Below are 26,212 nucleotides of genomic sequence, written 5' to 3'. Positions count from 1 at the left end.
CCAGCCTGGGCGACAATGAGACTCTGTCCAAAAAAAAAGGAAAAAGAAAAATCTGGATTGGCAGATATTTTCTTTCAGCACTTGAAAACTGTCGTGTCACTTCCTTCTGACCCCCATGCTTTCAGATACAAAATCCGTTGGCATTCATATTGTTGTTCCCATAATTAATGTGTCATTTCTCTCTAGTTGCCTTCAGGATTTTTTTCTTTGTTTTTGCTTTTCTGAAGTTTGAGTATGCCATGGCTTGGTGTAGATTTCTTTGAGTTTTTCTTCTTTGGGGTTTGCTCAAGTTCTTGAATCTGTAAATTTATGTCTTCTGCCAATTTGGGAAATTTTCAGCCATATTTCGAGTAGTTTTTCAGTCTCTTTTTCTGGAACTTCGATGACATGCATGATAGATCATTTATTATGGTTCCTCAGGCCCCTGAGGCTCTGTTTATCTTTTTTTAACTCTATTTTCTGTTGTTCAGATTGGATAATTTCTATTGTTCTATTTTTAGTTTCACTAAGTCCTTACTCTATCATCTCTATTCTGCTATTGAGCCCATCCAGTGAGTTTTTCAAATTTTCATGATTGTATTTTACAGTTCTACAATTTCCATTTGGTAGCTTTTTAAAAAACTGTATTTCTTCACTGAGAATTTCAATTTTTTCATTTGTTTCAAGTGTGTTTGTAATGGCTAATTGAGGATGTTTATGATTGCCACTTAAAATCTGTTTCAGATAATTTCAACATCTGTGTCATCTCAGTGTTGGTATGTATTAGTTGTCTTCTCTCATTCAAGCTGACATTTCCCTGGTTCTTGGTTTGACAAGTGCTCTTTGTATTGTCCTGGACACTGGGAGAATTATCTTATGAATCTCCAAATGTTACTTAAATCTTCTATTTTAGCAGGCCTCCACTGACACCACACTGGTGGAGAAAGGGGCACATCACCTGGTTACTGCCAGGTCAAGGTGGCAGTCCAGAGATCCTGGCTTCCCACTAGGGCTTTGCTCACAGGAGAGGGGAATTTTTTTTTTTTTTTTGCTTGGTTTCTGTCTTTTTAGAGTGAACCTTTTCCTATCCTTTGGCTAGAGGTAACAGGCTTTTTTCAGGGCCTTTTTGTGTGTGTCTCTCCCAATTGGCATTTCTGGCTTGCTGGCTTCTTTAGCACACAACATTCAGGATATAGAGGCGGCAGAAAGAAAACTCAGGGTCACGGTATTACTCAGTTCCCAGTCAGTCGGCCTTCTTCTCTCCACCCTTCAGACTCTTATCTTTGTTTTATACATAATATTTGGAGTTTTTAGTTATACACTTTGTGGGAGGAATAAGGAGAAGTGCATGATTCCATCTTGTCAACTAGAAGTCAGCCCATCTGGCCAGGCGCAGTGGCTCACATCTGTAATCCTAGCACTTTGGGAGGCTGAGGCAGGCAGATCACCTGGGGTCAGGAGTTCGATACCAGCCTGGCCAACATGGTGAAACCCTGTCTCTACTAAAAATACAAAACTTAGCTGGGCGTGGTGGTGCATGCCTGTAATCCTAGCTATTCGGGACGCTGAGGCACGAGAATCGCTTGAACCCGGGAGGTGGAGATTGCAGTGAGCCGAGATCACACCACTGCACTCCAGCCTGTGTGACAGAGCTAGACTCTGTCTTTAAAAAAAAAAAAAAAAAAAAAAAAAAAAAAAAAAAAAAAAGTTGGCCCATCTGGAAATTGGTTTTTATTAAAGACTGAAATTTGACATGGCGTCTCTTTCTTTATGTAAGTAACCTGTTGTGGAGGCTAAAGTAACTCCATCTTGGATGTTAATCTACCATGTTGACTTGTGATTAACCTTGGTTCCAGGAATGCCTCTGAGATTTCCAGTTCATCTATTGTTCCTTGTGTAAGAGCACATCCTTACCATAAATTCTGCTCTTAGATCAAACTGCTACTCATTTCCTCTGAAGCACGTGTACCTTTTCCTTTGGTATATAATCCCTGGGTCTGGGGGTGGGGGCTAATGGCGTGGAGATCTACCTGCTTTGTAGCTGCTCAAGACCATACTTCTGTCCATAAGTTCCCCGATAAAATCATCCTGTGATGACAAGCTGGACTTCTCTGCCTCCTTCTTTGGTTTCTCAGCCCCTTCTGAGTTTGGGGGTCACTTTGCATATATAGCCCTTTAATGAAACATGTACTAGCAAAATACTAAAGATTTATAGAAAGAGGCGGGGCACAGTGGCTCATGCCAGTAATCTCAGCACTTTGGGAGGCCAAGGCAGGTGGATCACTTGAGGTCAGGAGTTCGAGACCAGCCTTGCCAACATGGTGAAACCCTGTCTCTACTAAAAATACAAAAAATTAGCCAGGTGTGGCGGTGCACGCCTGTAATCCCAGCTACTCAGGAGGCTAAGGCAGGAGAATTGCTTGAACTCAGGAGGTGGAGGTTGCAGTGAGCTTAGATCATGCCACTGTACTCTAGCCTGGGCATGAGTGAGACTCCGTCTGAAAAAAAAAAAAAAAAAGACTTATAGAAAGGCCTCAAAGCATTTATGAAATTAGCTTTTCCTTAATGCTTAGTGTGACTCTTTATTGCACATTTTAAATCATCTTGAAACTGCCTTTCCCAAACTTTGCATCAGTAGTTCTATTAAGCTGATGGACAGTTTCACTCCATTAGAAAATGTCAAATTTGGTACACATCCAGGATCAGAGGAAGGATCACAGGAGAGCAAGAAACTGGTGACAGGACTAGTACAGACACACTGGAGTCAGCCCACTTTCCACTGCTCACGTAGAGTGACACAAGCAATGTGTTTAAATGAAAGAAGAAAAAGTTCAGGTGCCAAAAAGGTAGAAAGCTGGACTCACTGCCTATCTACAGCCTCCGTTGTATAGAATTGTCAGTTGCTGTTGACATTTTGCACATATGAACTGGTACATGAGTGAAGAATGGATGGGTACATGGTTGGTGCCTAAAGGTATGACTTCAATCCCAATTCCTCCCACACGCTACCCAGAAGGTTCCAGAAAGCCCTGTTCTCCTCAGCAGGTGCTCCACAACAGCAGCTACAGAAAGCACAGCCATGCTAACAGAGGGCCCTCAGATTTTTCCCATCTTCACCCTCACCCAATGACCTCTTGGGTCGTTTTCTCCTGGTCTGTCTTCACAAACCAGAAATGATTGATACTGATTCGGTATGGGTTTGGAAGATGATAGGTTTCTGATTTAAAAGGACTTATGTTGTCAGGGTCCAACAGACTTTCTTTCTGGGGATTTCTGTGTTCTGAAGTTCAGACATCCTTTGTTCCTTCCCTTCCAGGTCAGTCACCATGAACCAGGGCACTCGGCATGCTGCCTCAGCACTGGAGAAGCAGCGCTGTGGAGGCAATCTGTCACACTGTCAGACTCTGGGAGTTGACTTGCTACCAACTGCTGTGCAATTCTGCTGAGCAGGAATATCATGAGCTGTTCAATAATGACAGATGCATTGGTTGAGATGAAGTTTCCAGTAAGGAAGTGACAGTGCAATGTGGATATTTATGGCCGTAAAATAGGAAGAGCTTAAGTTCCCAGGCTGAACCTGCCACTGCTGGAGCCATTTCATTTCAACAAGGCGTCCTCACAACAAAGAAGAGATGTGATTTGGTACCATTTCACATCAGCAGGTGTCTGGACGAAAACATCAATGTGAATAAGGGCCAACTGCAGTCCTGTCTATCTTGATTAAATTACTTAATATCAAATAATAGGTCTGGGCAGTATTGTTTTTAACCTGACTCATCCGGCTGTCCTTCAAATAGCTCTGTCTACCCAGAACCGACTTTTAAAAAGTAATTTTTCTCCCTGGGCTGGGAGAACCCTAATGAACTGAAACACATTTTTACTTTTAAATTTTTCTATCTGGTGCTTTTGTAATTATACTATTAAATGACTTTGGAGTCATGTTAATGACAGGATTTGTTTTGTTTGGATGCAGTTCAATTGCATGGTTTGGGTAAAAGCTAGTCTACATACAGAGGAATATGAAGACTGTGGAAGAAACTGTATATTGGGTTTAAGAATTTCAGCAATTATCCAGTAGGAACCTAAGCATTAAGCTGCAATGTCAAATCCACTTGCTTCAGTCTTACTAGTTGATGTCGCCAACAGTTGGTAATGCCTTTTTCAGGATTCTACATTCAAAGCCTGTTAAAGATGGTTACAGGCAAGGAGGAGTCACAGGCAGAGGCTAGATTTAAAGTATATCTTTTAACCCCTAATGCACATTTTAGAAAGTCTTAAAAATCTGTTGCTGTGATTTTTACATCCTTTTTTTTTTTTTTTTTTTGAGACAGAGTCTTACTGTGTCACCCAGGCTGGAGTGCAGTGGCGCAATCTTGGCTCACTGCAACCTCCACTTCCCAGGTTCAAGTGATTCTCCTGCCTCAGCCTCCCCAGTAGCTGGGACTACAGGTGCGTGCCGCCATGCCTGGCTAATTTTTGTATTTTTAGTAGAGACGGGCTTTCACCATGTTGGCCAGGCTGGTCCTGAACTCTTGACCTCAGGTGATCCGCCCACCTCGGCCTCCCAAAGTGCTGGGATTACAGGTGTGAGCCACTGCGCCCAGCCCTATTTTAAAACTGAATTTCTTCAAGCATCTAAATCACAGGCTAGCAGAAACTTCTGTTAAGGCCCAGATAGTAAACAGTTTAGTTTTTATGGGCCATATGATCTCTGTTGCAGCTCCTCAGCTTTGTCATCGTAGCAGGAAAGCAGCCACAGACAGTAAGCAAATCAATGAGCCTAGTCATGCCAATAAAACTTTATTTACAAAAAAAGGCAATGGGCTGGACTTGGTTCAGGAGCCAGCTGTAGTTTGCCAACCCCAGGCCTAAAGAAAGCTGGAGAGGAATAGTTACACCCAGAAAAGAACCTCTCAGTGAGGGAAACAGACTAAGAATAGTATTCGCACTACAGCCTTCTACCAACAGATGATACTTTAAAATACAAAACAAAATTAGCTCAGCCAGTTAGTTGTTTTATTTTGAGTTTTGTTAAAAAAAAAAAAAAAAAGCTTTGAGAAAATGTGTTAAATATCAGTAAAGGGCAGGAACACACATGGCTAGCTTTACAATAACAATCTAAACATACACAAAGGCAAACATTGAGTAAAATGCTAGGGAAAGACAGCACTTTGGGGGCCTACTGCAGTTTTCCTTATTGCACATAAAGGTTGTGGATAACTCCAAGTCTTTAATTTTTCACAGTTATACTTTAATGTCATTTTATATAACATTTATTTATATAACATACTATAATGTTAATTTTATAAAACCACCAGTTTGCTACTGTTCAATGGAAATAGAAGACAAAATTCTCCCCAATTACAGTATGTAAGCTCTCTATAAAAAGTTCCCTAGGTCACATCATTCCATGTTAAATTCGTCCTATTCTATTTTAAAAATTGCTTTTCAGCTATTAAATGAATCTTGATGGCCTTCTCATTTAACTATTTTCATGGACATAGTACAACTTCACAAGTAAAAAGTACCAGATGTATTTTATGTGAAAAACAAAAGGACAACTTAGGAGGAGCTGGCCCTACTATGAAGTCACACTTTGAACGATCAATTTCAGTGGTAAATTCCCAATCCGTAGACTTAACACCCGCACAACTGAAAACCATCCCTCTGCTTCTCCAAAGCCCACAATTGGAATAATCACAAGTCAGCCCCCAAATGTCCGTGCAGTTAAGTCATCCAGTAACACCTGAATTGTAGCCTCATTCAAGTGCTTGAGACAGCAGATGTTGAAGTTTCCATGCTGTTTACAAGTCCTTTTCTATCTGAGTTCCTCCAACATATACAGGCCCAGACAATTTTCCACTGGCCAATAGCTGACCGTGACATTTGGTGATTCTGTTAAGCCTTTTGAAAGGCGATCATCAGAAGGAGAAGGTGACTTCTGCTGTGTGTTCTCATGTCTGCTTTGGACCTTTTCAAAGGGCAGCACAGCAGACAGCCCTTCCTTTTCATCTTCTCCAAGGCTCAGGTAGCAGAAAGCCGGCTGCCTGTGTGTTCCATATGGGCCATGACTATAGTGTACCCTGCTTACAAAAATAAGACTAACATCAAAAACTTTGGTTTTGCTCTTTACAATTTTTGCTAGCACTGGGTGACAAGGTGTGTTTAATTTTTTAAAAATGTCTATGAAAATTGAAACTGGAAAAAATTGTTTAGGTCTTGTTTTGAAAGGACTGTTGATGAGTCTACTTGCTTTTCCTAGTTAAGCCACTAGCACTGGTTTCTACAGTATTTCTCTATATGTTGTTTTCAGGTTTTAGAAACAGGGACGATCTTTTCAGGTATCAAAGTGGTGAAGGCAGTATTCAGATGGGTTGTTTCTAAACTACGACTCTTGGCCACTAGATTCCTTCGACTTCACTGTATCAGAATGTAGCAGCTGACACTGGCAAGCCAGAGTGTCAGTTAAAGAACAGAAGAGATCAGAACTCGATGATACCAGTCTAATGTATATGAAAGACTTTTTCCTGAACTAATGAATTTATAGAATCAACATCAAAAGGCAGACAAGAAACTTGTCAAGTTCCCCACTTTTGAAGTGGAATAAGAAGTCATATACTTGTGAGATCAGTAGGCTGACTTCCTAGCAGCCCTCATTGCAGATAATCTTTCACAACAGATGGTAAAATCAGCTTTCTGATACACTCTTAGAACTCACAACGGGTACATGGTAGGTTTCCAAGTGGGTGATTTTCACCTCTGATGAGATGCTCTAACACCCTGCCACTGTTTTTCCCCCTAAGTACATCAGTGGTGTTTCTACATTTGGAAATGACTTGTTCACATTAAACATCTGGTATGATTCCATTAACTTCCACTGCAGACCAGGACAGGGAGAGATAGGATGACGGGATGACGTGAAACAGACCAACAGACCTCTATTTTGGAACTGTTAGTTCTTTGTCCTAGACTGAATCATTCATGGATAGCTGAGATACCCTTTTGCATGTTTTCTAAAGAGATTCCATTTGTCAGCCAAACCACAGAGGACATTTTCGGGTCTAGAGAACACAGCCTGAAGAGCTCCTTGCTGTTTGCTTGATGAAACATTTGATGTCACAGTGTGATTTCTGCCTTCCAGGCATCAATGCTTATTTGTCTCATCACCCCAGTAACCACCCTGGATGCTCGGATCCATATGCCCTTCCTGTGCTTGTTTCCTAGGAAGAAATGTGGCCTTATTTAAATTCCAAATTTTCTTCTCTAGGAGAGAAAGTTTAGGTTTCTGGTAGTTCTCAAAAAGCGTACTAAAAGGAATAGCAGCTTTCATCTTCTCTCTGTCAAGGCTACACAAAAGTGTGCATCTCCTTAATCACCTGCTACAGAAACTACCACCATCACCATGTGATAGCAAAGGACCACAACCTTCTACTTTGCTCCAGCAGTAAACGGGCCCACCCTTACTCTGAGGAATCCAATGTGGACTCAGGCATGAGGCCAGGTGAAGGGAAAGAAAATCTGACTCCAGAGGGGACTATTAATTTAATTCCAGGTGAAATTAAAAACAAAACAAAACAGCTTCCCAGAAACCTTCATGCTTGATTAGTCAGCAGCTCAGTTAATACCTTCCCTTTATTCCCCACAAGTGGGAACCAAGATGGCAGGTTTTTAATTCTCCCCATACATACTCCAAGTCACCCTTCTCTCTCCTTGAAGACTCCAAGGTTTTCGTGATCTTTTCAGCTGTACTTTATGGAGTATGTTCTTGAGTTCTGCAAAGATTAGCATCAAACTCTCTCATAGCTGCCCAGCCTGTATTATTGGTCAATACTCAGTTCGTTTCACATGACTAACAATTTAAAAAAAAAAAAAACCTTCATCTGCTAGACCATTCTTTAAAATCAGATTCCAAATAGGGTCTGCTGCGAGCCCTAGACTAAAGGCTCTTGTCAATCCTGGCTGCACATCAAGGACACTCCTGAGGTTCCAAACAAAGCATGGATTCCAGGCCCCATCTGAAGCTACTGAATCCGAATCTCTGAGGGGAGGGCCCTTGCACTGATTTAAAAACAAAAACTGGCCAGATGATCCTAATTTACAGCCAGGGTTGAGAACCTCTGCTCTAGAATATCGGACTCTACTGAACTGTCATCCCCGCCAACCCAGAACAAATACGTGTATAAGATGACTTGGGTTTACTCTCTTGGAAGAACTTTGTTTAGTTGGATGTACCATTACTTAGCAGTTTCAATCTGATCTTATGCCAGACTGGCAGCAGATAGTTGGCCTCGTGTTGAATGATGCCTGGGCTTTGTGGCACTCTACTTTTCTCCACACGGCATAGGCAAAATGCTTCTAGATGTGGAACCACTTGATGAATGGATTCACATTCCCAGGACCCCTGGTAAGGTCAGGGTTATTCTCCACAAACTACAAACAAAAATTAGGACCAAAGGTCAAAAATTAGGACCAAAGTGCCTTACTTTGATTCACCAAATATTTGTCATCAAATAAGGACTTAGAACACTGGAAAGCAGTTCTGATTCCAAATGTCAGCAGTTCTGACAGCTCGGGGTTAGTGACAAAGGCAAGAAAGGGAGACCAGCCTGCATTTCCAGCTTCCTAACATACAAAGAAAGGCCGGGGTAGGGTTACTAGGCAAATGCTGCATCTAGGTTCTGGGCCCTCTCTTCCCTGGGTAGGCCTTCTGGGTGGGCCTCCTGCCCTACACAAACCGTCCCTAACCCACCTTGTTTACATTTAAACTACACTGTCGTAGACAGCAATTCAGGGAAGAGGACAAGCCATAATTAGGATTTCCTCCCTGTTTCTCTTGTCATCTCCCCACAGGAAAACCCTGATGGGAAGCCCGCCCCTCTAGTTTTGGTCTTGGCAAATCTACATTTCCTTGTATGTGAGTAGATCAGAATCAAATGTTTGCAATGAAGACTACAAGACCCTTTGGGGATAAACACAACACTCTATGAATTGAACGAAGACTAGGAAGGGAAACTGGGTGGTTATTTTTCTTCCGTAAGAGAGTCATTTCTTGTAATCTTGTAAAAGCTTTCTAAAAACAAAACAAAAAAACAAACAAAACAAAACAAAACAAAATAATGGCTGGGGGCGGTGGCTCACACCTGTAATCCCAGCACTTTGGGAGGCCGAGGCGGGTGGATCACGAGGTCAGTAGATCAAGACCATCCTGGCCAACATGGTGAAACCCCATCTCTACTAAAAAATACAAAAAAATTAGCTGGGTGTGGTGGTGGGCACCTGTAATCCCAGCTACTCGGGAGGCTGAAGTAGGAGAATCGCTTGAACCTGGGAGGTGGAGATTGCAGTAAGCCGAGATCATGGCACTGCACTCCAGCCTGGGGGATAGAGCAAGACTCCATCTCAAAACAAAACAAAACAAAACAAAAACACACACACACAAAAACAAACAACAACAACATAACAACAAGGCCTTGAGGTGAACAAAGAACCATCACCAGGGTGTGTCTGTTAGCGTTTTCCCTCCAAAATTAAGTAAGCAATATAAGATAAGCAAAGCTTTATAAAGACCCAACCAAAGAGCCAAGCAGCCTATCTCTCCATCTCTGCAAAACAAAAACAAAAATGAAAACAAAACAAGCCTTGCCTTTTAGATTTATATGGCATGACTGGTCATTACTGACTCTGCTAAATAAAAAATCCTGTGCTGGTTCTGGACTCCAGCACATAGATAATACAGGCCTCTGCCATGCCTGGTAGCTGCTGTCTGCAACTTCACCCCAGGATATAAGAACTTCCCTTCCAGGGGCTATGAAAGCTCTTTCTCTGGCTGTGGGGTGGGGTGTAGGTCTTATTCTTAAGTCCTTCACTAGCCTAGTTAACCCTGAGGCCTCATGGGTTTGAGTAGGTTGTTTAGCATTTTTCAAACTTCCAAAAACCATGGATGACCATACAATCAAAATGAACTTTATTGTAGATAAAAAGGAAAGAGGAGAATAAAAATCATTCAACTGTATTTTTTTTTTTGAGACAGGGTCTCATTCTGTTGCCCAGACTGGATTGCAGTGGCATGATCTCAGCTCACTGCAACCTCTGCCTCTTGGGCTCAAGCGATCCTCCCGCCTCAGCCTCCCAAGTAGCTGGAACTACAGGCATGTGCTACCATGCCTGGCTCATTTTTGTATTTCTGTAGAAACAGGGTTTTGCCACATTGCCCAGTCTGGTCTTGAATTCCTGAGCTCAAGTGATCCTCCTGCCTCAGCCTCCCAAAGTGATTATGGCCATAAGCCACTGTGCCCGGTCTCAATTTTATTTTATTGAACCATATGAAATTCCCACTACTGTTTTTACAAAATGGTCAAATATCAGCAAATTCATATGGCTCAACCTAATTAAATAGGTATTTTCCTGATTTGCACAAATTATCAATTCAAACACAAAGTTGTGAAGCAATGTCTTATTTAAAAATTAAGCATTAAACGTGAGAATTGAGAAGATTAAATGGCTGATTTCACTATGGGTGGACTAGACTGGGACACTGTTTTGTCTGCCATCATAAGAAAAACTGGCCAGTATGGTGAAACCCCGTCTCTACTAAAAATACAAAAAATTAGCCGGGCGTGGTGGCGGGCGCCTGTAATCCCAGCTACTCAGGAGGCTGAGGCAGGAGAATCGCTTGAACCTGGGAGGCGGAGGTTGCAGTGAGCCGAGATCGTGCCACTGCACTCCAGCCTGGGTGACACAGCGAGACTCCATCTCAAAAAAAAAGAAAGAAAGAAAAAGGAAAAAAAAAGAAAAATGCCCACGTTATTGAAAGCATTTTTTAGAAATTGGGTTGCCAGAAAAAAGCTAGCACTGAAGCACAGAGACACGGGGGGAAACTCAAACTTTTCCCGAGAGGTCTTTCTGTATTTCAGCACTACAGGTGTAGACAGACAGAACAGCTCATCCAGAAAGAACCCGAACTGAAAACCTAACTTTCAAATCACACCCACATGTTAAGCTGGTGCAGCAACCTCCCCAGATATAAGGAAAATGACCCTTCTCTGCATGGCACTCAGTGGCGTAAAGACACTCGGATTCTTAAGCTCATAGAAGACACAACTTTCTAGTGAGCTGAAAATACTTAATGTTCCATTGTCTGCCCTCTGACTCCTCAGGTGGCCACTGAAATCTCATGCATTCATCAGCTCAAAGTTTGGAATTCTACCCAGTCTTGAGACTACTGTGTTGTATTACTTTGCAGTTAATTTTTTTTGCATTGGGATTTCTTTCCCTCTGAATTCTAGCCTGGTGCCTTGTAGGTTTCTTGCTGCCTTCTCTTGCCCAGATGATAGCATCCTACAAAATGTGGTGTTACTTCTAAACCCACAGTACATACTTCAGTCCTAGTGATTATTTCCCTAGGCTGTCAGCTCATATGGCAGCCCTCAGAAGTTGAATGCTGGCTGGGTGCGGTGGCTCACACCTGTAATCCCAGCACTTTGGGAGGCCAAGGCAGGTGGATCACAAGGTCAGGAGTTTGAGACCAGCCTGGCCAACATGGTGAAACCTCGTCTCTACCAAAAATACAAAAAATTAGCTGGGCATGGTGGTGGGCGCCTGTAATCCCAGCTACTCAGGAGGCTGAGACAGGAGAATCACTTCAATCTGTGAGGCAGAGGTTGCAGTGAGCCGAGACCACACCACTGCACTCCAGCCTGGGCGACAAGAGCAAAACTCCATCTCAAAAAAAAAAAAAAAAAAGTTGAATGCTTTTTGCAGTGGTACCATCATCAGTTTCTAAATACCTCCTTTCCTCAGATTAATTAAAAAATAAGAGTATAACACTATTTGCCTTTGGTTTTAAACATTTCATAACTACTTCTTTATGGATATCACCAGAGAAGGAACTATAATTCTTTGTTCCATGTTGAAATGTTCATGGATGTATTTTCAAATCTTCAGTCTAGAAAAAACACAGGCAGCATAAAGTCAGGAATGCTGATATGAGGTTGCAGTCAAGCAGCCTTCGTTGCCAGAGCCTCCACTCAAATTGCTTTTTCATGTTTTCTGTCCCATTTAACACCAGTTTCCCATAATCCTTGGAGTTCCGATCTCAATTGCCTTCCTTCTCTTTAACTTGATATTTCTATGGTCAGCTTGACTTGCACTGCTGTGTACTGAGATGCAGCCTCTCATGGGAGGAATCCCCCGCCCAGCACCTGGCTCGCCTTGTTCAGATACTGCAGGTGAATGAATTAGGAGACCATTAAAGCATGCTATTTTTTTGTTTAACTCTGAAACAGCGCACTATGTGAAAAAAAGTGGGAATAGGTCTATGTTTGTCTGAATTTAGAGACACTTTTGCCTCACCATCTGCATTGTGAATTAAATTTTAAGTGTTACGATAGCTTCAGACTCCAATAAAATAGAAGAGTTAGTTCAACCTAGTCACTGCCCCACCTCAAACAACACTAGGCCGTCCTCACCCAATCGGGAGCCTACCCCATCGTGCCAGGGTTTGGGGGGAAAGTCAAGCATTATCTTCCAGAGGAAACACTAGGCGGGTGCCCCGGCTCGAAACCTTCTGGTCTCCGATTCCCAGGTCTCGCTCCAGCACTTCCTCCGAGCTGCTCTTCGTTCTCCGGCTGCCCTCCAGACTCGTGGAGGCGGTGTGCGAACTTGAGGAGCCATTTGCAGTCACTGTGCTGTCCCCGTACGTCAATGTCAGGTCGCCTTCGGTCAGGATGAAATCGGAGTCTTCCTCTCTCAGTGGCTCTTGGTTCTGAAAAGTGCAACCAACAACAACAACAACAAAAATGAGAGACTGATATCTTCCAGGTTTGGCACCAACCCTAACCCCAATCCCAACTCCTCATCTGAAAACTGGGGATTATGAAACTTGCCTGCCTTGAGCCTCTAGTGTGGTAACTGGACGCAAACTGTAGAGGGCTAGGCACAGTTGCCAGGACTAGGACTTAGAATACTAGAAAACAGTTCCTGATTTCAATGTCTGACAGCTTGGGGTTAGTGAAAAAGGGAAGAAAGGGAGACCAGCCTGGATTTCCAGCTTCTCAACACACAAAGAAAGGCCAGAGTAGGGTAATTGGGCAAACGTTGCAAACAGGTTTTAGGTACTGTCTTCTCTGGGTAGGCATTCTGGATGGGCCTCCCGCCCTATACAAACCGTCTCCAACCCGTCTTGTTTACATTGGAACTACTCTTTGTCCTAGACAGTAATTCAGGGAAGAGGACAAGCCATAATTAGGATTTCCTCCCTGTTTCCCCGGTCATCTCCCCACAGGAAAACCCTGGTAGGAAGCCCACCCGCCACATCCTCAGGTGGATGAATCAAATGATCGAGGGAGAGCAAAGTCGCAAGCACTTGAACTATCAGATAGTAGCAAGAGTGCCGGAGACGGCATGAGGTCAGACAGGATCTTCTTCCTCCAATGGATTTAACCAACAAAACAAGGGCAAGGCCACAAACCAGCTCCCCCGCTGCATTGAGGCCTATTGAGTACTGTGCACTGCCTTCTAGAAGGGCAAACACAGTGTCAAATACGCTGGGTAAACTGATTTTTTTCTCTCCTCTTTCCCACTGACCCTTCAAAGCTGATCTGAAGTCCTGTATCCTCTTATGAGACAGTCTCTGGGGTGCCGAACTGGCCTCTCTGACCCCCTCAGGGCCCTCGCACAGTCACACTGCCCAAGGCCATGGGCAGATTCCCCCAGGTCAGTGCCTGGACTCCCCATCTAGGTGAAAAACACCAAAGGGCAGTGACCTCCTTCTCCACACCTTGGCACCTTCCTCAATGGTGCTTACCTCATAGTAGGTGCTAAGTGAATGCTGGGTAAATGCACCAGCTAGGGAAGACTCATGGGTTGAGTTTCCTCTCCCAGACTTATTTCTGTGTACTCACTGGCGCCAATCACATACTTGTTTTCTGCATTCTCAGTGATGTCAGCTTCTCCACACACAGCCTACAGTGTGACTCCACTTAACTAATGCTTCAGCATTTTTGACAAGCCAGCACGCAACTCCTCTCACTTGCTGCTTCACATCCCCACTGGAATGAAGCAGGGTGCAAATGCCCAATGAGATAAAAGTCCTGTATTCAGGCAGATGCTCAGAGCACAGTTCTAAAACTTGCTCTAAGCTCCCAAATTTCCTCTTTACCAGTGTTTAGAAAGTCCTGAAACTCGATCTGCTTTACAGTAGCCTTCCTTCTTTCTCTTCTTATTTTTTGGGACGGAGTTTCACTCTTGCCACCCAGGCTGGAGTGCAATGGTGCAATCTTGGCTCTCTGCAACCTCCGCCTCCCAGGTTCAAGTAATTCTCCTGCCTCAGCCTCCTGAGTAGCTGGGATTACAGGCATGTGCCACTACACCCGGCTAATTTTTGTATTTTTAGTAGAGATGGGAGTTTCACCATGTTGGTCAGGCTAGTCTCAAACTCTTGACCTCAGGTGATCCTCCCGCCTCGGCCTCCCAAAGTGCTGGCATTACAGGCATAAGCCACCACGCCCAGCCAGTAGCTTATGTCTCCCATCCGAATTTCCAGCTCCCAGGGAGTTCACCTTCCCTGTCTCAGCACATCCCAGTTCTCCCATTCATACATGTGTAACATAATGATTTTGTTCATCTCTGTCAAAATCTCTCTGCCGGGGCTCTTGGCTTCCAGTTTTCAGGGAAATGGTCCTGGCACATATTTTACTGCTTCAAGCTTTGGAGCCATGGAAGGACAGAGGCAAACATGGGACAACTGCAGGTGAGAGTAATTCTGCAAATGAAAGAAAGCCCACCAAAGCACCACAGAGGAAACCCTGGGCATGAACTGTGATGTGGTCCGCTTTCAGTCTTTGCAGAGGGAAGCAGAGCCTAAATTCATTGATAGGAGAAAACAAAACTGGATGTCAGCCCGTTGCATTTGCGAAACTCCCAAGCCCAGACATAGTACCCAAGGAAAGGTCATTCAGAAACAAGGCCATAGTAAAACCCATGGAGGCTGGGCGCGGTGGCTCACGCCTGTAATCCCAGCACTTTGGGAGGCCAAGGAGGGTGGATCACGAGGTCAGGGGTTCGAGACCAGCCTGGACAACATGGTGAAACCCCATCTCTACTAAAAATACAAAAATTAGCCAGGCGTGGTACTGTGAACCTGTAATCCCAGCTACTCAGGAGGCTGAGGCAGGAGAATCGCTTGAACTGGGGAGGCAGAGGTTGTAGTGAGCTGCGACTGCACCACCGCACTCCAGCCTGGATGACAGAGCGAGACTCTGTCTCAAAAAAAAAAAAAAAAAAAAAAAAACACCCATGGAGAGGCTGGGCGTGGTGGCTCACACCTGTAATCCCAGTACTTTGGGAGGCCGAGGCAAGCGGATCACTTGAGGTCAGGAGTTTGAGACCAGGCTGCTCAACATGGTGAAACCACGTCTCTACAAAAAATACAAAAATTAACCAGGCATAGTGGCACGCAGCTGTAATCCCAGCTACTCGGGAGGCTGAGGCACAAAAATCGCTTGAACCTGGGAGGCAGAGGTTGCAGTGAGCCAAGATGATACCATTGCACTGCAGCCTGGGCAAGAGAGCAAGACTGTATGAAAAAACAAATGAACAACCCATGGAGAGTGATTCTGACATCAAAGCCTAATAATGTTACATGCAGATGATAAAACCAATCTGCTCCCTTGAATTCTAGATGATAGGATTGACACAAGTTTGTTTTGTTACGCTGAAGGTCTGTATAATCATGTAACTAGCTGTGCAATGAAGTCTGCTATGAAAATGCAGTGAAATCACCATGAAAACACCTGCAAACAACAGTGTGTGGGGACGTGTGCATTTTAAATAACCAGAGGTCATTTTCAAAAGTGAAAGAACATTGTTAGGAAGGTGGATACCACACCTAAGTGGTTTAACGTTAGTGGAAATAATGACTGATGAACATCTTAGAAATCTCCAAATAAACTTGGCAAAGTAGAAAACACCTTTTAGATGGTTGGTAAGAACCATGCAACAGGTGTCAAAAGCCATGAGAACTGCCCAATCTGAGACCCTCACCCAGCACTAAACTTTGCAGTGAGCCCCTTCACCTCTGTCAATTTTGGGTTCCTCCACTGATAATTTTGAAGAGACCCTTTGCTCCCACTGTCTCAGCAGCAGGCCCCACCATGTCTGGAGCTGGCTGAGACCCTAGGCAGGACCCCGGCTAAAAGCAGCAGCAGCAGGACTGAGGGTGATTCTCACTAGAAGCCCAAGTCACTCAGTCTTAGGTTGGCTGTGGGGAGTCACAGCCGAAACATGACCCCCCGAAGCAAACTTGGAGTGAGTCCCTTGAACTGCTGGGGGAAGCACTTGAAATTGATGCAATTCTAAGCTTACTGAGTTTACGCCGAGTTCAAACTAGTCCGGATATTCCTAATCTATGGGCAAGGGACTGGTTAGTAAGCTTCAGATTACATAAGGTTTTTATAAAGTTTTAATAGTAGATTTGTTGTTTTACTATTACATAGACATGAAAAGTGATCCTTATTAAAACCCAATTAAGATGGAAAGTTTTACAAAGTGTTTAGAAGAGACTAGAGTTAGAAGACAAATTTATATATATAAACCCAGTGAAACTTAAGATCAGAAAGTGTAATCACAGTTGGGGCTTCATTAGTGGGAGAAGTGGAGATGCCGTCAGCAACCTTAGTCTCCGATGATGTATGTAAAGGGTCCCTACTACCACTTTAGACAGCGGGCCAAACTGAGCAAACCAGTCAGCATTCAGCACAAGACAGCTTTTCTTAAGTAAGCTAGTAGCAGGATGAGAAATTACAAAACTAAGTTTTTAATCTATTAGTCTGTGTCCTTCTAACCTAACAGGTAACTAGCATTATTATTTAGGCTGAGACATATTACATTTAAAACTTACCACAAGCATTAGACATCACTTTACAAACTGGGAGCAGTTCTAGGGAAATGGTGTTCTCACCATCCTACATATTTCTTTTTGTCATTTAAAACCAGTTTATCGCAGGTGGCACAGGAATTTCATTTTTATATGGGGAGGAGCCGTGGGTGTTGAAAGTTCAACTGTCTTTAAGAGAAAGACACATGAATGCTGCTGTCACATTTGGTGAAATTTCCAAGCAACAGCTGTGGCAGAACTACATTTTTACCAGGCAGAACCTGCTCCGAAGCGGGCGAAACCCAGCAGCCCAGCTGAGTTTCTAAGCGTAAAGTTCTGTTGTTGCCTACCAGGACTTTTCAATGGTCACCTTCCTCTGAGGGGGCCAAGGAGGGGTCCGAGGGCCTAGGGATGACAGACACACAGAGCTTACTCTCTGCAGCAGCGGGTTTAGGACACACGGTGACTTGGCAGTTGTCATCCCTGTTCTTGAAGGAAGAGTGTGCCATTTAAAGAGCTGCATCCTCCAATCTCGGCTGCTCTGATGTGGCTGCCCTTCTCTTCCGCCCCAGCGCCCCCACCTAGCTATGGTGTCCACATCCCTTTCCCCTCTGTACCACATGAATGTGCACTGCCTTTCCTAACCCTGCTACCCCTCGTTAGAACTTAACCTGTTTAGGGCCGTTCTCTTTCAGATCTTGGCTTTGTGTTCTGCCTCCTCATCACCAATCAAGTAAACTGCAGGTCATTTGCTAAGAATGTGAAGACCTGCATGAGGGTCCCAGCTAATTACTAACTGTGAGCTCGGGGCCAACTCACATCCTCTCTGAGATGCACTTTCCTTCTCTGTAATGCTGCAGTGCTTGCTGATTCACGGTATGACCCAAAGAATGAACTTAGCCTTTGTGAACTCTAGAGCTGTATGCAAATTTTAGAAATTCTTTTCTTCCAGGGCATAATGACTGTGTTAGGGACAAGATGATTAGGATGGCCGAGGAGGGATGAAGGAAGGCCTTTGACCTCTCCTCTACTCCTTCCACGTGGGTAGCTACCTTGCTCTCTCTACCTCTCTGCCCTGCACCCTGCAACCCACACCAGGAGTTCAGGAGTCAGCCCTAAATCTAAGATGTCCACCAGTGTACATGTTCTTTTCATACTGTGCTGAGTCTATTTCCAGAATCTGAAAATGGAAAGAAAGGGCCTAACCATATCAACATAAACTATTTAGAAAAGGAATCCTTGCATGTTTTGTGGTTCAGGGGGTATCTTCATGTATTTCATCATTTAATGCTTCCAGCCAGCCTGTACTACTAGGCCCATTTTATAGATTAGAAAACTGAGATGTAGGCCTGGAGCGGTGGCTCACGCCTGTAATCCCAGCACTTTGGGAGGCTGAGGCGGGTGGATCACGAGGTCAGGAGTTCAAGACCAGCCTGGCCAACATGGTGAAACCCTGTCTCTACTAAATTAGCCAGGTGTGGTGGCAGGTGCCTGTAATCCCAGCTACTCAGGAGGCTGAGGCAAAGAACTGCTTGAACCCAGGAGGCAGAGGTTGCAGTGAGCCGAGATCGTACCACTGTACTCCAGCCTGGGTGACAGAGTGAGACTCCGTCTCAAAAAAAAAAAAAAAAAAAAAAAAAAAAAAAAGAACTGAGATGCAGAGCACATCTATGGCCTGTCAGGGGTTGCGTTCCAATCCAGTGGCTCTGATTCCAAATCCAGTGTTCTTTCTACTATACCACAGCTGCCGATGTTGGGGAATCCCATTACCCTGGTAAAAGGTTTCTCTGTTACTGTGCAAAATCTATAAACATAGGTAAGTTGGCCATTTCTAATCAGCTTATTAGAGAAGCAAAAATCTGTGGATTTGGAGGCATAAGTATGATGGTTTCTTCTTCTTATGTAAGACACTGCCCTGGCATGGTGACCAGGACTCCAACCCTGACATGCAGTACTTACATCATACACCTGGGGACTGGTCAGACATCGAGCCAGCAAGCCACACCAGGCAGGGAGCGTGGTGGTTAGTGGGGGGCCGCTGTGTGTGAGGATGGGCTTCAGGTAACTTTAAAATGGGAATTAAGGAAAAATGGCTGCAAAGAAAACATATACACAACAAAATGTGCTTAAAAATCGCCCGACATTCCACCCACAAAAACCTTCTTTTCCCCATTTTACTAGTACAATACACAAAATACTTGTAACATGCAACAGTTTGAATCAAAGAGTAAGATACACCCTATCAGCCTTAAATAGTAACTGTTAACTCTTGGGTTGGTAATTCCCAATTTTCAGTTCAAACGTGTATTTGATTAATTAGAAATTAGATCCCCCTTCTCCCTTTGTCATGCTGAATGTAAGTTTTGGTTTCAATCAGCATTTCAGCCTCTGACACACAACTGGCTCCAGGCCTTGGAAACAGGAGATAGTGTCCCTGGAGTGGGGAGCTGCAGCCCCTGTGTCCCCTCTGCTCTTGTTCTCTGCATGGATTCCTGTTAAGCCACTCTACCCAGAGGGCAGGTGGTGGAAATGTTGAAGTTGGACAGGACCTTAGGGGTAGCCTGGGGCTACTACAAAGGCAGAAACTGAGACTTGGCAACATCAAATGATTTCAGTAAGGTTACTCAGACTGTAAATCTCTCAACTTCCCATACAGGACCATTCTTCACTCTACCCATAGCTTCTCTCCTAGACACTAACACAAGGCTTTTCAACCTCAACACTACTGACATTTAGGGCCAGATCATTCTTTGTTATGGGGGCTGTTCTGTGTATGGTAGGATATTGAGCAGCATCCCTGGTCTCTACACACTACAGATGCCCCTCGACTTATGATGCAGTTACATCCCAATAAGCCCATTAGGTTGAAAATATCATAAGCCAAAAATGCATTTAACACACCTAACCTACCAAACACCACAGCTTAGCCCAGGCTACATTAAAGGTGCTCAGAACACTCACATTAGCCTACAGTTGGGCAACATCATCTAACACAAAGCCTATTTTATAATACAGTATTAAATATCTCATGTAATTTATTACATACTGTACTGAAAATGAAAAACAGGATGGTTGTATGGGTATTCAAAGTATGGTTTCTACTCAACGCAGATCAATTTCACACCATATTGTAAAGTGGAAAGAAATGCAAATTAAAGCCATGATTAAATACCACTACAAACCCAATAGAATGGCTAAAATTAAAAAGACTGACGACACCAAATGTTGGTGAGGATGTGGAGTAACTGGAACTCTCATACACTAGAAGTGACTGTGTAAAGTAGTACCACTATTTTGGAAAACTGGCACTGTCTTCTAAAGTTGAACCTACCCATGCCCTATGACCCAGCAATGTTACTCCTGGGTAGATTACCAAAAAAAATATGTACATGTACATCAAAAGACATGTACATCAATAATAGAATAAATTGTAATATATTTATATAAGAAATACTATGGAACAATGAGAACAAATGAACTAGAACTACACATAACAACATGGCTGTATTATACACTTGATGTCAAGCCAAATAAGCCAGACACTAAAATATATATACTATATAATCCTATTTATAGAAAGTTGAAAAATAGGTAAAACTATTAAGTGTTGCTAGAAGTCAACAGAGCAATTACATTTGGGGAGGGGGAAGGAGTAGTAATTGAGTCATGGCATGAGGGGGTTGGCAATTTTGTTTCTGTCTCTCTTTTTTTTTTTTTTTTTTGGAGACAGAGCCCAAGTAGCTGGACTACAGGTGTGTGCCACCACACCTGGGTAATTTTTGCATTTTTTGTAGAGACAGGGTTTCATCATGTTGCCCAGGCTGGTCTATAATTCCTGGGCTCAAGTGATCCACCTGCCTTGGCCTCCCAAAGTACTGGGACTAAAGGCATAAGCTACCATGCCCAGCCTTGGTAATTTTGTTTCTTGGTTGGTTTGGTGTTAAATGAGTGTGTTTATTTTGTGATAATTTACTGAGCACTTATTATTTGTGTACTTTTCTGTATATCTGTCATACTTCAATAAATTTTTAACATTTTCAGCATCTCCAAAGACCATATATAATAAGCCACCTGCCCATTTGATGACTATGTCAACTTAAGAAACCATGAGGGGTTGGGCGAAGTGGCTCATGCCTGTAATCCTAGCACCTTGGGAGGCTGAGGCGGGCAGATTGCTTGAGCCCAGGAGTTTGAGACCAGCCTGGGCAACATGGCGAAACTCTCTCTCTACCAAATATACAAAAAATTAGCTGGGCATGGTGGCATGCACCTGTGGTCCCAGCTACTTGGGAGGCTGAGGTGGGAAGATTGCTTGAGCCCGGGAGGGGAAGGTTGCCGTGAGCCGAGTGCACCACCACACTCCAGCCTGGGCAACGGAGTGAGACCTCATCTCAAAACAAAACAAAACAAAACAAAACAAAAAAACCAAGAGGGTTTAAGATTTTGGTTTTTAATTTTCACTTGAGAGCAAGTGAATCTACAGGAACAGGGTTTGCCCTGCATGTGGTCCAGTTATGCCAATGTCAGATCATACAAGATCAGACTTGGCCAAGTTCATCCAATAGGAATTATCCTCCCCATAGGGATTAACAGCTGAAGTTCTACTTCCTTTTCTGACCACAGCATGATTCATTGTGTAATTTTAATCTAATCACCTAAAAAGGCATAGTTCCCTGGACACAAAGCTCTTAAGAACTACATGAGTCTACCAGGTTGTGGGGTAATTACTCTAAGGATATGCAAACATTCCTCTTGGCCAGATACTCACCAGGACTACCCATGGTTGAATGCTCAATGCACATGTTCCATGAGAGGACGAACTATCCCTGTCCCAAGCATGCATCTTTCCTTACTTACCAGGTGTCATTCACTGACAATTCAACAAGATTTCATCCCCAATGTTTCACTGACACAGGGGATGCTACTTAAAAGGATACTTGTGATCAAAGCTGTACCACAGCCTGAATATCCATGCGCTCTCCTGTTTTGTCCGGTTTCCTCTGGCAGAATCTGGGCCGTCCTGGGAACAAACAAGAGGGCACATGCTTAGTTGTACAAAAGGGATCTCAAAGAAAGGGGAGAAAAACTTTTAAAATCACTTGTATAGCTCTGGAGCTCACAGTCAAACATCCCATGTCAGCAAACTTTCAAAGATACATTGGGAGGTAGCATTTGAGCAGAAATTAAATAAACTCAAAAGGCAGAAAAACAGTCTCCCAAGTAAAAAGGCTGGGTTATGTCTGTGGATAGCTCAAACTCAATTTTATTGCAATTTTCCTCGAAGTATCTTTCAGCAGATTCATTACCCTAAAATAGTCTAGATCCTAACAGGCCAAAATTGATTTATAGAGAATATTTTTAAAAGCTTTTTTAAAAGCAACTTTCCAATTCCCATCCCCAAAGCAGGCCTGTGGAAACCACATTTTGTTGAGTATCCTGACAAACTAGTTAAGGCTTCTCTGTGGTCCTTACCCAGAGGGACCTACACTGTGCTCCAGGTGGTAAGGTACTTGTTTCCCCACCAGTTTTAGGAAGGTGGGATCAGTGAGCAGGGGAAATGAGCCCGAACTAACAATTCTGTTATTTTATCTACCCTCAAGTAGCAAGTTCCTTGCTACTCTCATGCCCTTCCAATTTAAACATCCCCACCTTGTAACTTTCAAAATAACCTGCAAAATCAAACATTCATTTAAGGTTTAGGAAATCTATCTGTTCTGTGCAAGTATCAGAAGCAGCACAGTTAATATAAAACTCAGATCGACTGCAGCAATTTGAGGGTACTACTGGGGCTCTGAAAGCACAGACTGCTTGCGAAGCTGTTACTATCATCATTCTCTTTAATATTACAGGGAGAGGCAACTCCGCAAGTGAGGGACAACTGACAATCACCAAATACAACTTGAACCAAAATTACAAGTAGTTTTAAATCATGGCGAGTGTAAATTCTACCTGCAATGGCAACACCAATAATTAATCAAAGATCTTTGAGAAGCACATAGACAAAAAGGAGAGAAATTAGCAAGCACTATTTATTAATACACTCCTAAAGTTTCCAACCGCAAAGATATTTTAAAAAACTGAATCCCCTCGGTATTTCAGGAATGTTTAGTGATGGATATGGAAATAGCTCAGTTAAATAGGCCCGTCTGTGATTCAGGAAATAGAAACAAGGAGAGACTCCAGAGACCAATCTGATTTTACGTTTTTATAAATCATGGAAGAGAGAGAGCACAGAAATGCCTCCATTTGCAGGGTGACTGATTGCTAACCCAATGACAACTCTGGGAAGATTCCCAAATGCGACATGACTGAGTAGAAAAGTAGCAGATGACTTTTTTGATAGGCAAACATATAATGGAAAAAATTAAATGGTTCTTTATAAAGTAATAGGCTCTAAGCTCTCAGTTCTAAGTGCTTGTAGAATTTTACTAAGGAAAAAGCACAATGATAAACATCATCAGGAAGGATACTATAAACCATCAGGCACAAAATGAGTCCCCCAGAGTCAGTTTCTTCTACTTCTTCCCTTAATCAGTGATGAAAACAATGAACCCTACCCGGTCATCTTAACCTCTGCAAAACCACAAAGCATTTATTGTCACCGGACTACTTAATTTCTTGCCATTTAATCTCAAGAAAGCTACAAGAACCCCTGAACTTAAATTAAAAAAAAAAAAAAGCTACAAGAGACTTATATAAGCCCCAAAAGAGACAATTAAAATGAGTAAAGCAAGGGAATGGCTTCTATTTGACAGCAAACTAACAAAAGGTCTTCTCAGGCTACTGAAAGATATGCCTGCAATCCATGAATAAGATAAAGTGACCTCAGACTCCACAGCAAATCCTGAAATGTAAGAAACTAAGAGATAATGCTTAGAGGCTACAAGGGGTAAATTCAGGACAAATCAAAAGCGTAACTTTGTGAAAAGGGTGTTAAACAACTTCTTATTCCAAGAGATGGTGCCAGAAGCATGATTAGGTACAGAAAGAACTTAGATAAATCCACATATGGTGGCTTTGGGGAAATCAGGGCAGTTCTGTGGGACAGAACTAATTTTTTATAGCTGACCCGGAAGACAAGCAACAAATGAATGCTTCATGACATGATTGGGGCTGCCATCACAGAGAAGCCATTGAGAGCCCTTCCTGTGGGTCACTGTGGGAACAGGCGGAGCCTCCTTCCTGGCTGCACTTGGTGACTCTTGGATTTTCCATTCCTGTGCTGTCCACGGAAAAAGCAGACTTGCTCTCTCAACTCGTCTCTCCTCAAAACCTGGGTTCACACCTCATGTCTTTAGCTCAGGCAACTTCTAGAGCCTGGAGCATTCTTTTTTCCTCTCACCTTCTCCCACCCAGAACACCTACCTGGCCAACCTCTATTCATCTTTCAAGCCTGTGCAGAAGCACGGCTTCTCTAAGAAATGTTTCAAAAGCGACACAGCACTCCAAGAAGTGTAGGTGTGGATATCACAGGCTCTCTCAAGAGACTATCTGGGTCCTGACTGTGCCGCTGCCATTGCCTTGCTGTGTGACTCTGGGCAAGTTACCTAACCTTTCTGTGGTTCAGGATCCTCATCTGTAAACTGGAAATATTAATAATTACCTACCTCTAGGGGCATTATGAGGCTGGAATGTTGTGATAGAACAAGAAATATATATCTGGTTTTTGTCTGACACAAAACTCCTAAAACCCTTGGAATTTCCTGAGTAGATGGGGTGGGAGGAACATCTTTTTTATTAATAATAAGCTCCTTTCAAGCACACCTGAATTTATGCTAATAAGGTGACTCTTGAATGGACACTGATTGCCAGAGAAACCAACCATGTAATTAGAGGATTGGAACTTTTAGCTCCATCCCAACCTCCTGGGAGGGGAGGACTGGGGATTGAGTTAATTATCAATGGCTATTGATTTAATCAACCATGCCTATGTAATGAAACCTCCATAAAACCCTAAATGACACAATTTGGAGGGCTTCCAAGTTGGCGCCACATACTCCCATCCCCATCCTTTGCCCTATGCATGTCTTCCATTAGGCTATTCCTGAATCGTATCCTTTCTAACAAACTGGTAATGGTAAAAGTTGTGTTCTGTGAGTCATTGTAGCAAATCATCGAACCTGAGGAGGGGGTGGGAACCCCCCCATAGCCAGTCAGTCTGAAGTGCAGGTCACGACCTGGGACTTGCAACTGGTGTCTGAAGTGGGGAGAGTCTTGTGGGACTGAGTCCTTAACCTATGGGATCTGATGCTAACTCCAGGTAGGTAGTGAGTTAAACTGTAGGAGGTCCAGTTAGTACTCATTGGGAATTGGAGAACTGGCTGGTACAGAAAAAGACCTTATATATTTAGCATTACAAGTGTTGTGAATGTAGAGAAAAAAGGTTTTATTTTAGAACTGTAAAAGGTTTTTCATTTAAAGGACTTAGGATGGTGCCTGATATGTGGCAGGCACTCAACAAATATTGACTCATTATTGTTTGCCATGTGACTTTTTGTGCTGATTAAATATTTGTGAAATATTTAACCCAGAATCTGGCATGTAGTTAGAGCTCATATTACTAATTAAGTTCATTTCCAAAGACTGGATATATAATTTCAAGCACATATTTGTTTGGGGGGAAAAAAAAGCCTAGTCATTAACATCATTTGGCTATCTTGTGTGGCTTTTTACACAAGGAATTTTCATCTTTTTACTGCCATTATTAATAGAGAAGCCCCTTCAAGAAAATACCACCAACCCTGCTTATTAGCATTTTTTGAGCATGTAACAATGAGTGTCTATTTCTTCTGCATTCATTAAGCACCTACTATGTGCCAGGCACCATGCTGGGTGCTGGAAACACAAAGAGGAATATAACTTAGCACCTGGCCCTCAAGGAGCACTCTTTCCAGAAGGTGAAGGTGGCGGGGGTTGCGGGGAGGGGGGTAGGGGTAGGGGAGACAGACAAATACATATTGACTGACAAATGTAATGAAGAAAAAGAAAGCTGATTAAAGAACTGGGGAATAGGCCGGGCGCGGTGGCTCAAGCCTGTAATCCCAGCACTTTGGGAGGCCGAGACGGGCGGATCACGAGGTCAGGAGATCGAGACCATCCTGGCTAACACAATGAAACCCCGTCTCCACTAAAAATACAAAAAAATTAGCCGGGCGTGGTGGCGGCGCCTGTAGTCCCAGCTACTCGGGAGGCTGAGGCAGGAGAATGGCGGGAACCCGGGAGGCGGAGCTTGCAGTGAGCCGAGATCGCGCCACTGCACTCCAGCCTGGGCAACAGAGCGAGACTCCGCCTCAAAAAAAAAAAAAAAAAAAAAAAAAAAAGAACTGGGGAATAGCAAACAGTCCTATTTTTGAAATGCTT

General features: G+C 43.3%; 2 protein-coding genes across 3 annotated transcripts in view; one reads left to right on the top strand and one right to left on the bottom strand.

Annotated features, from left to right (window-relative positions):
- The window catches only part of LOC105463681 (carbohydrate sulfotransferase 7), a 191,454-nt gene that overhangs the window by 21,548 nt on the left and 143,694 nt on the right, over positions 1-26,212 (top strand). The window contains exon 2 of one of the 2 annotated variants that reach the window (XM_071088319.1): positions 3,296-3,722. The exons of the other annotated variant lie outside the window; for it this stretch is intronic. The gene's annotated coding sequence lies outside the window, so the exon portion shown is untranslated. Of the gene's footprint in view, positions 1-3,295; positions 3,723-26,212 lie in introns of those variants that run through there. 2 annotated transcript variants of the gene reach the window in all.
- Positions 4,764-26,212, bottom strand: part of LOC105463697 (solute carrier family 9 member A7) — a 150,461-nt gene continuing 129,012 nt past the window's right edge. The window contains exons 15-17 of the mRNA XM_011710919.3: positions 21,790-21,872; positions 18,812-18,917; positions 4,764-12,742 (exon numbers count right to left, since the gene is read on the bottom strand). Of these exons, the coding sequence (XP_011709221.1) occupies positions 12,491-12,742; positions 18,812-18,917; positions 21,790-21,872 (441 nt within the window). The 3' untranslated portion in view covers positions 4,764-12,490. The remainder of the gene's footprint in view (positions 12,743-18,811; positions 18,918-21,789; positions 21,873-26,212) is intronic.

This window comes from Macaca nemestrina, chromosome X, assembly GCF_043159975.1.
Source record: "Macaca nemestrina isolate mMacNem1 chromosome X, mMacNem.hap1, whole genome shotgun sequence".
NCBI lineage: Eukaryota > Metazoa > Chordata > Mammalia > Primates > Cercopithecidae > Macaca > Macaca nemestrina.
The sequence above is the reverse complement of the archived record's forward strand: the minus strand, read 5'-3'. Positions and strand labels throughout refer to the sequence as shown.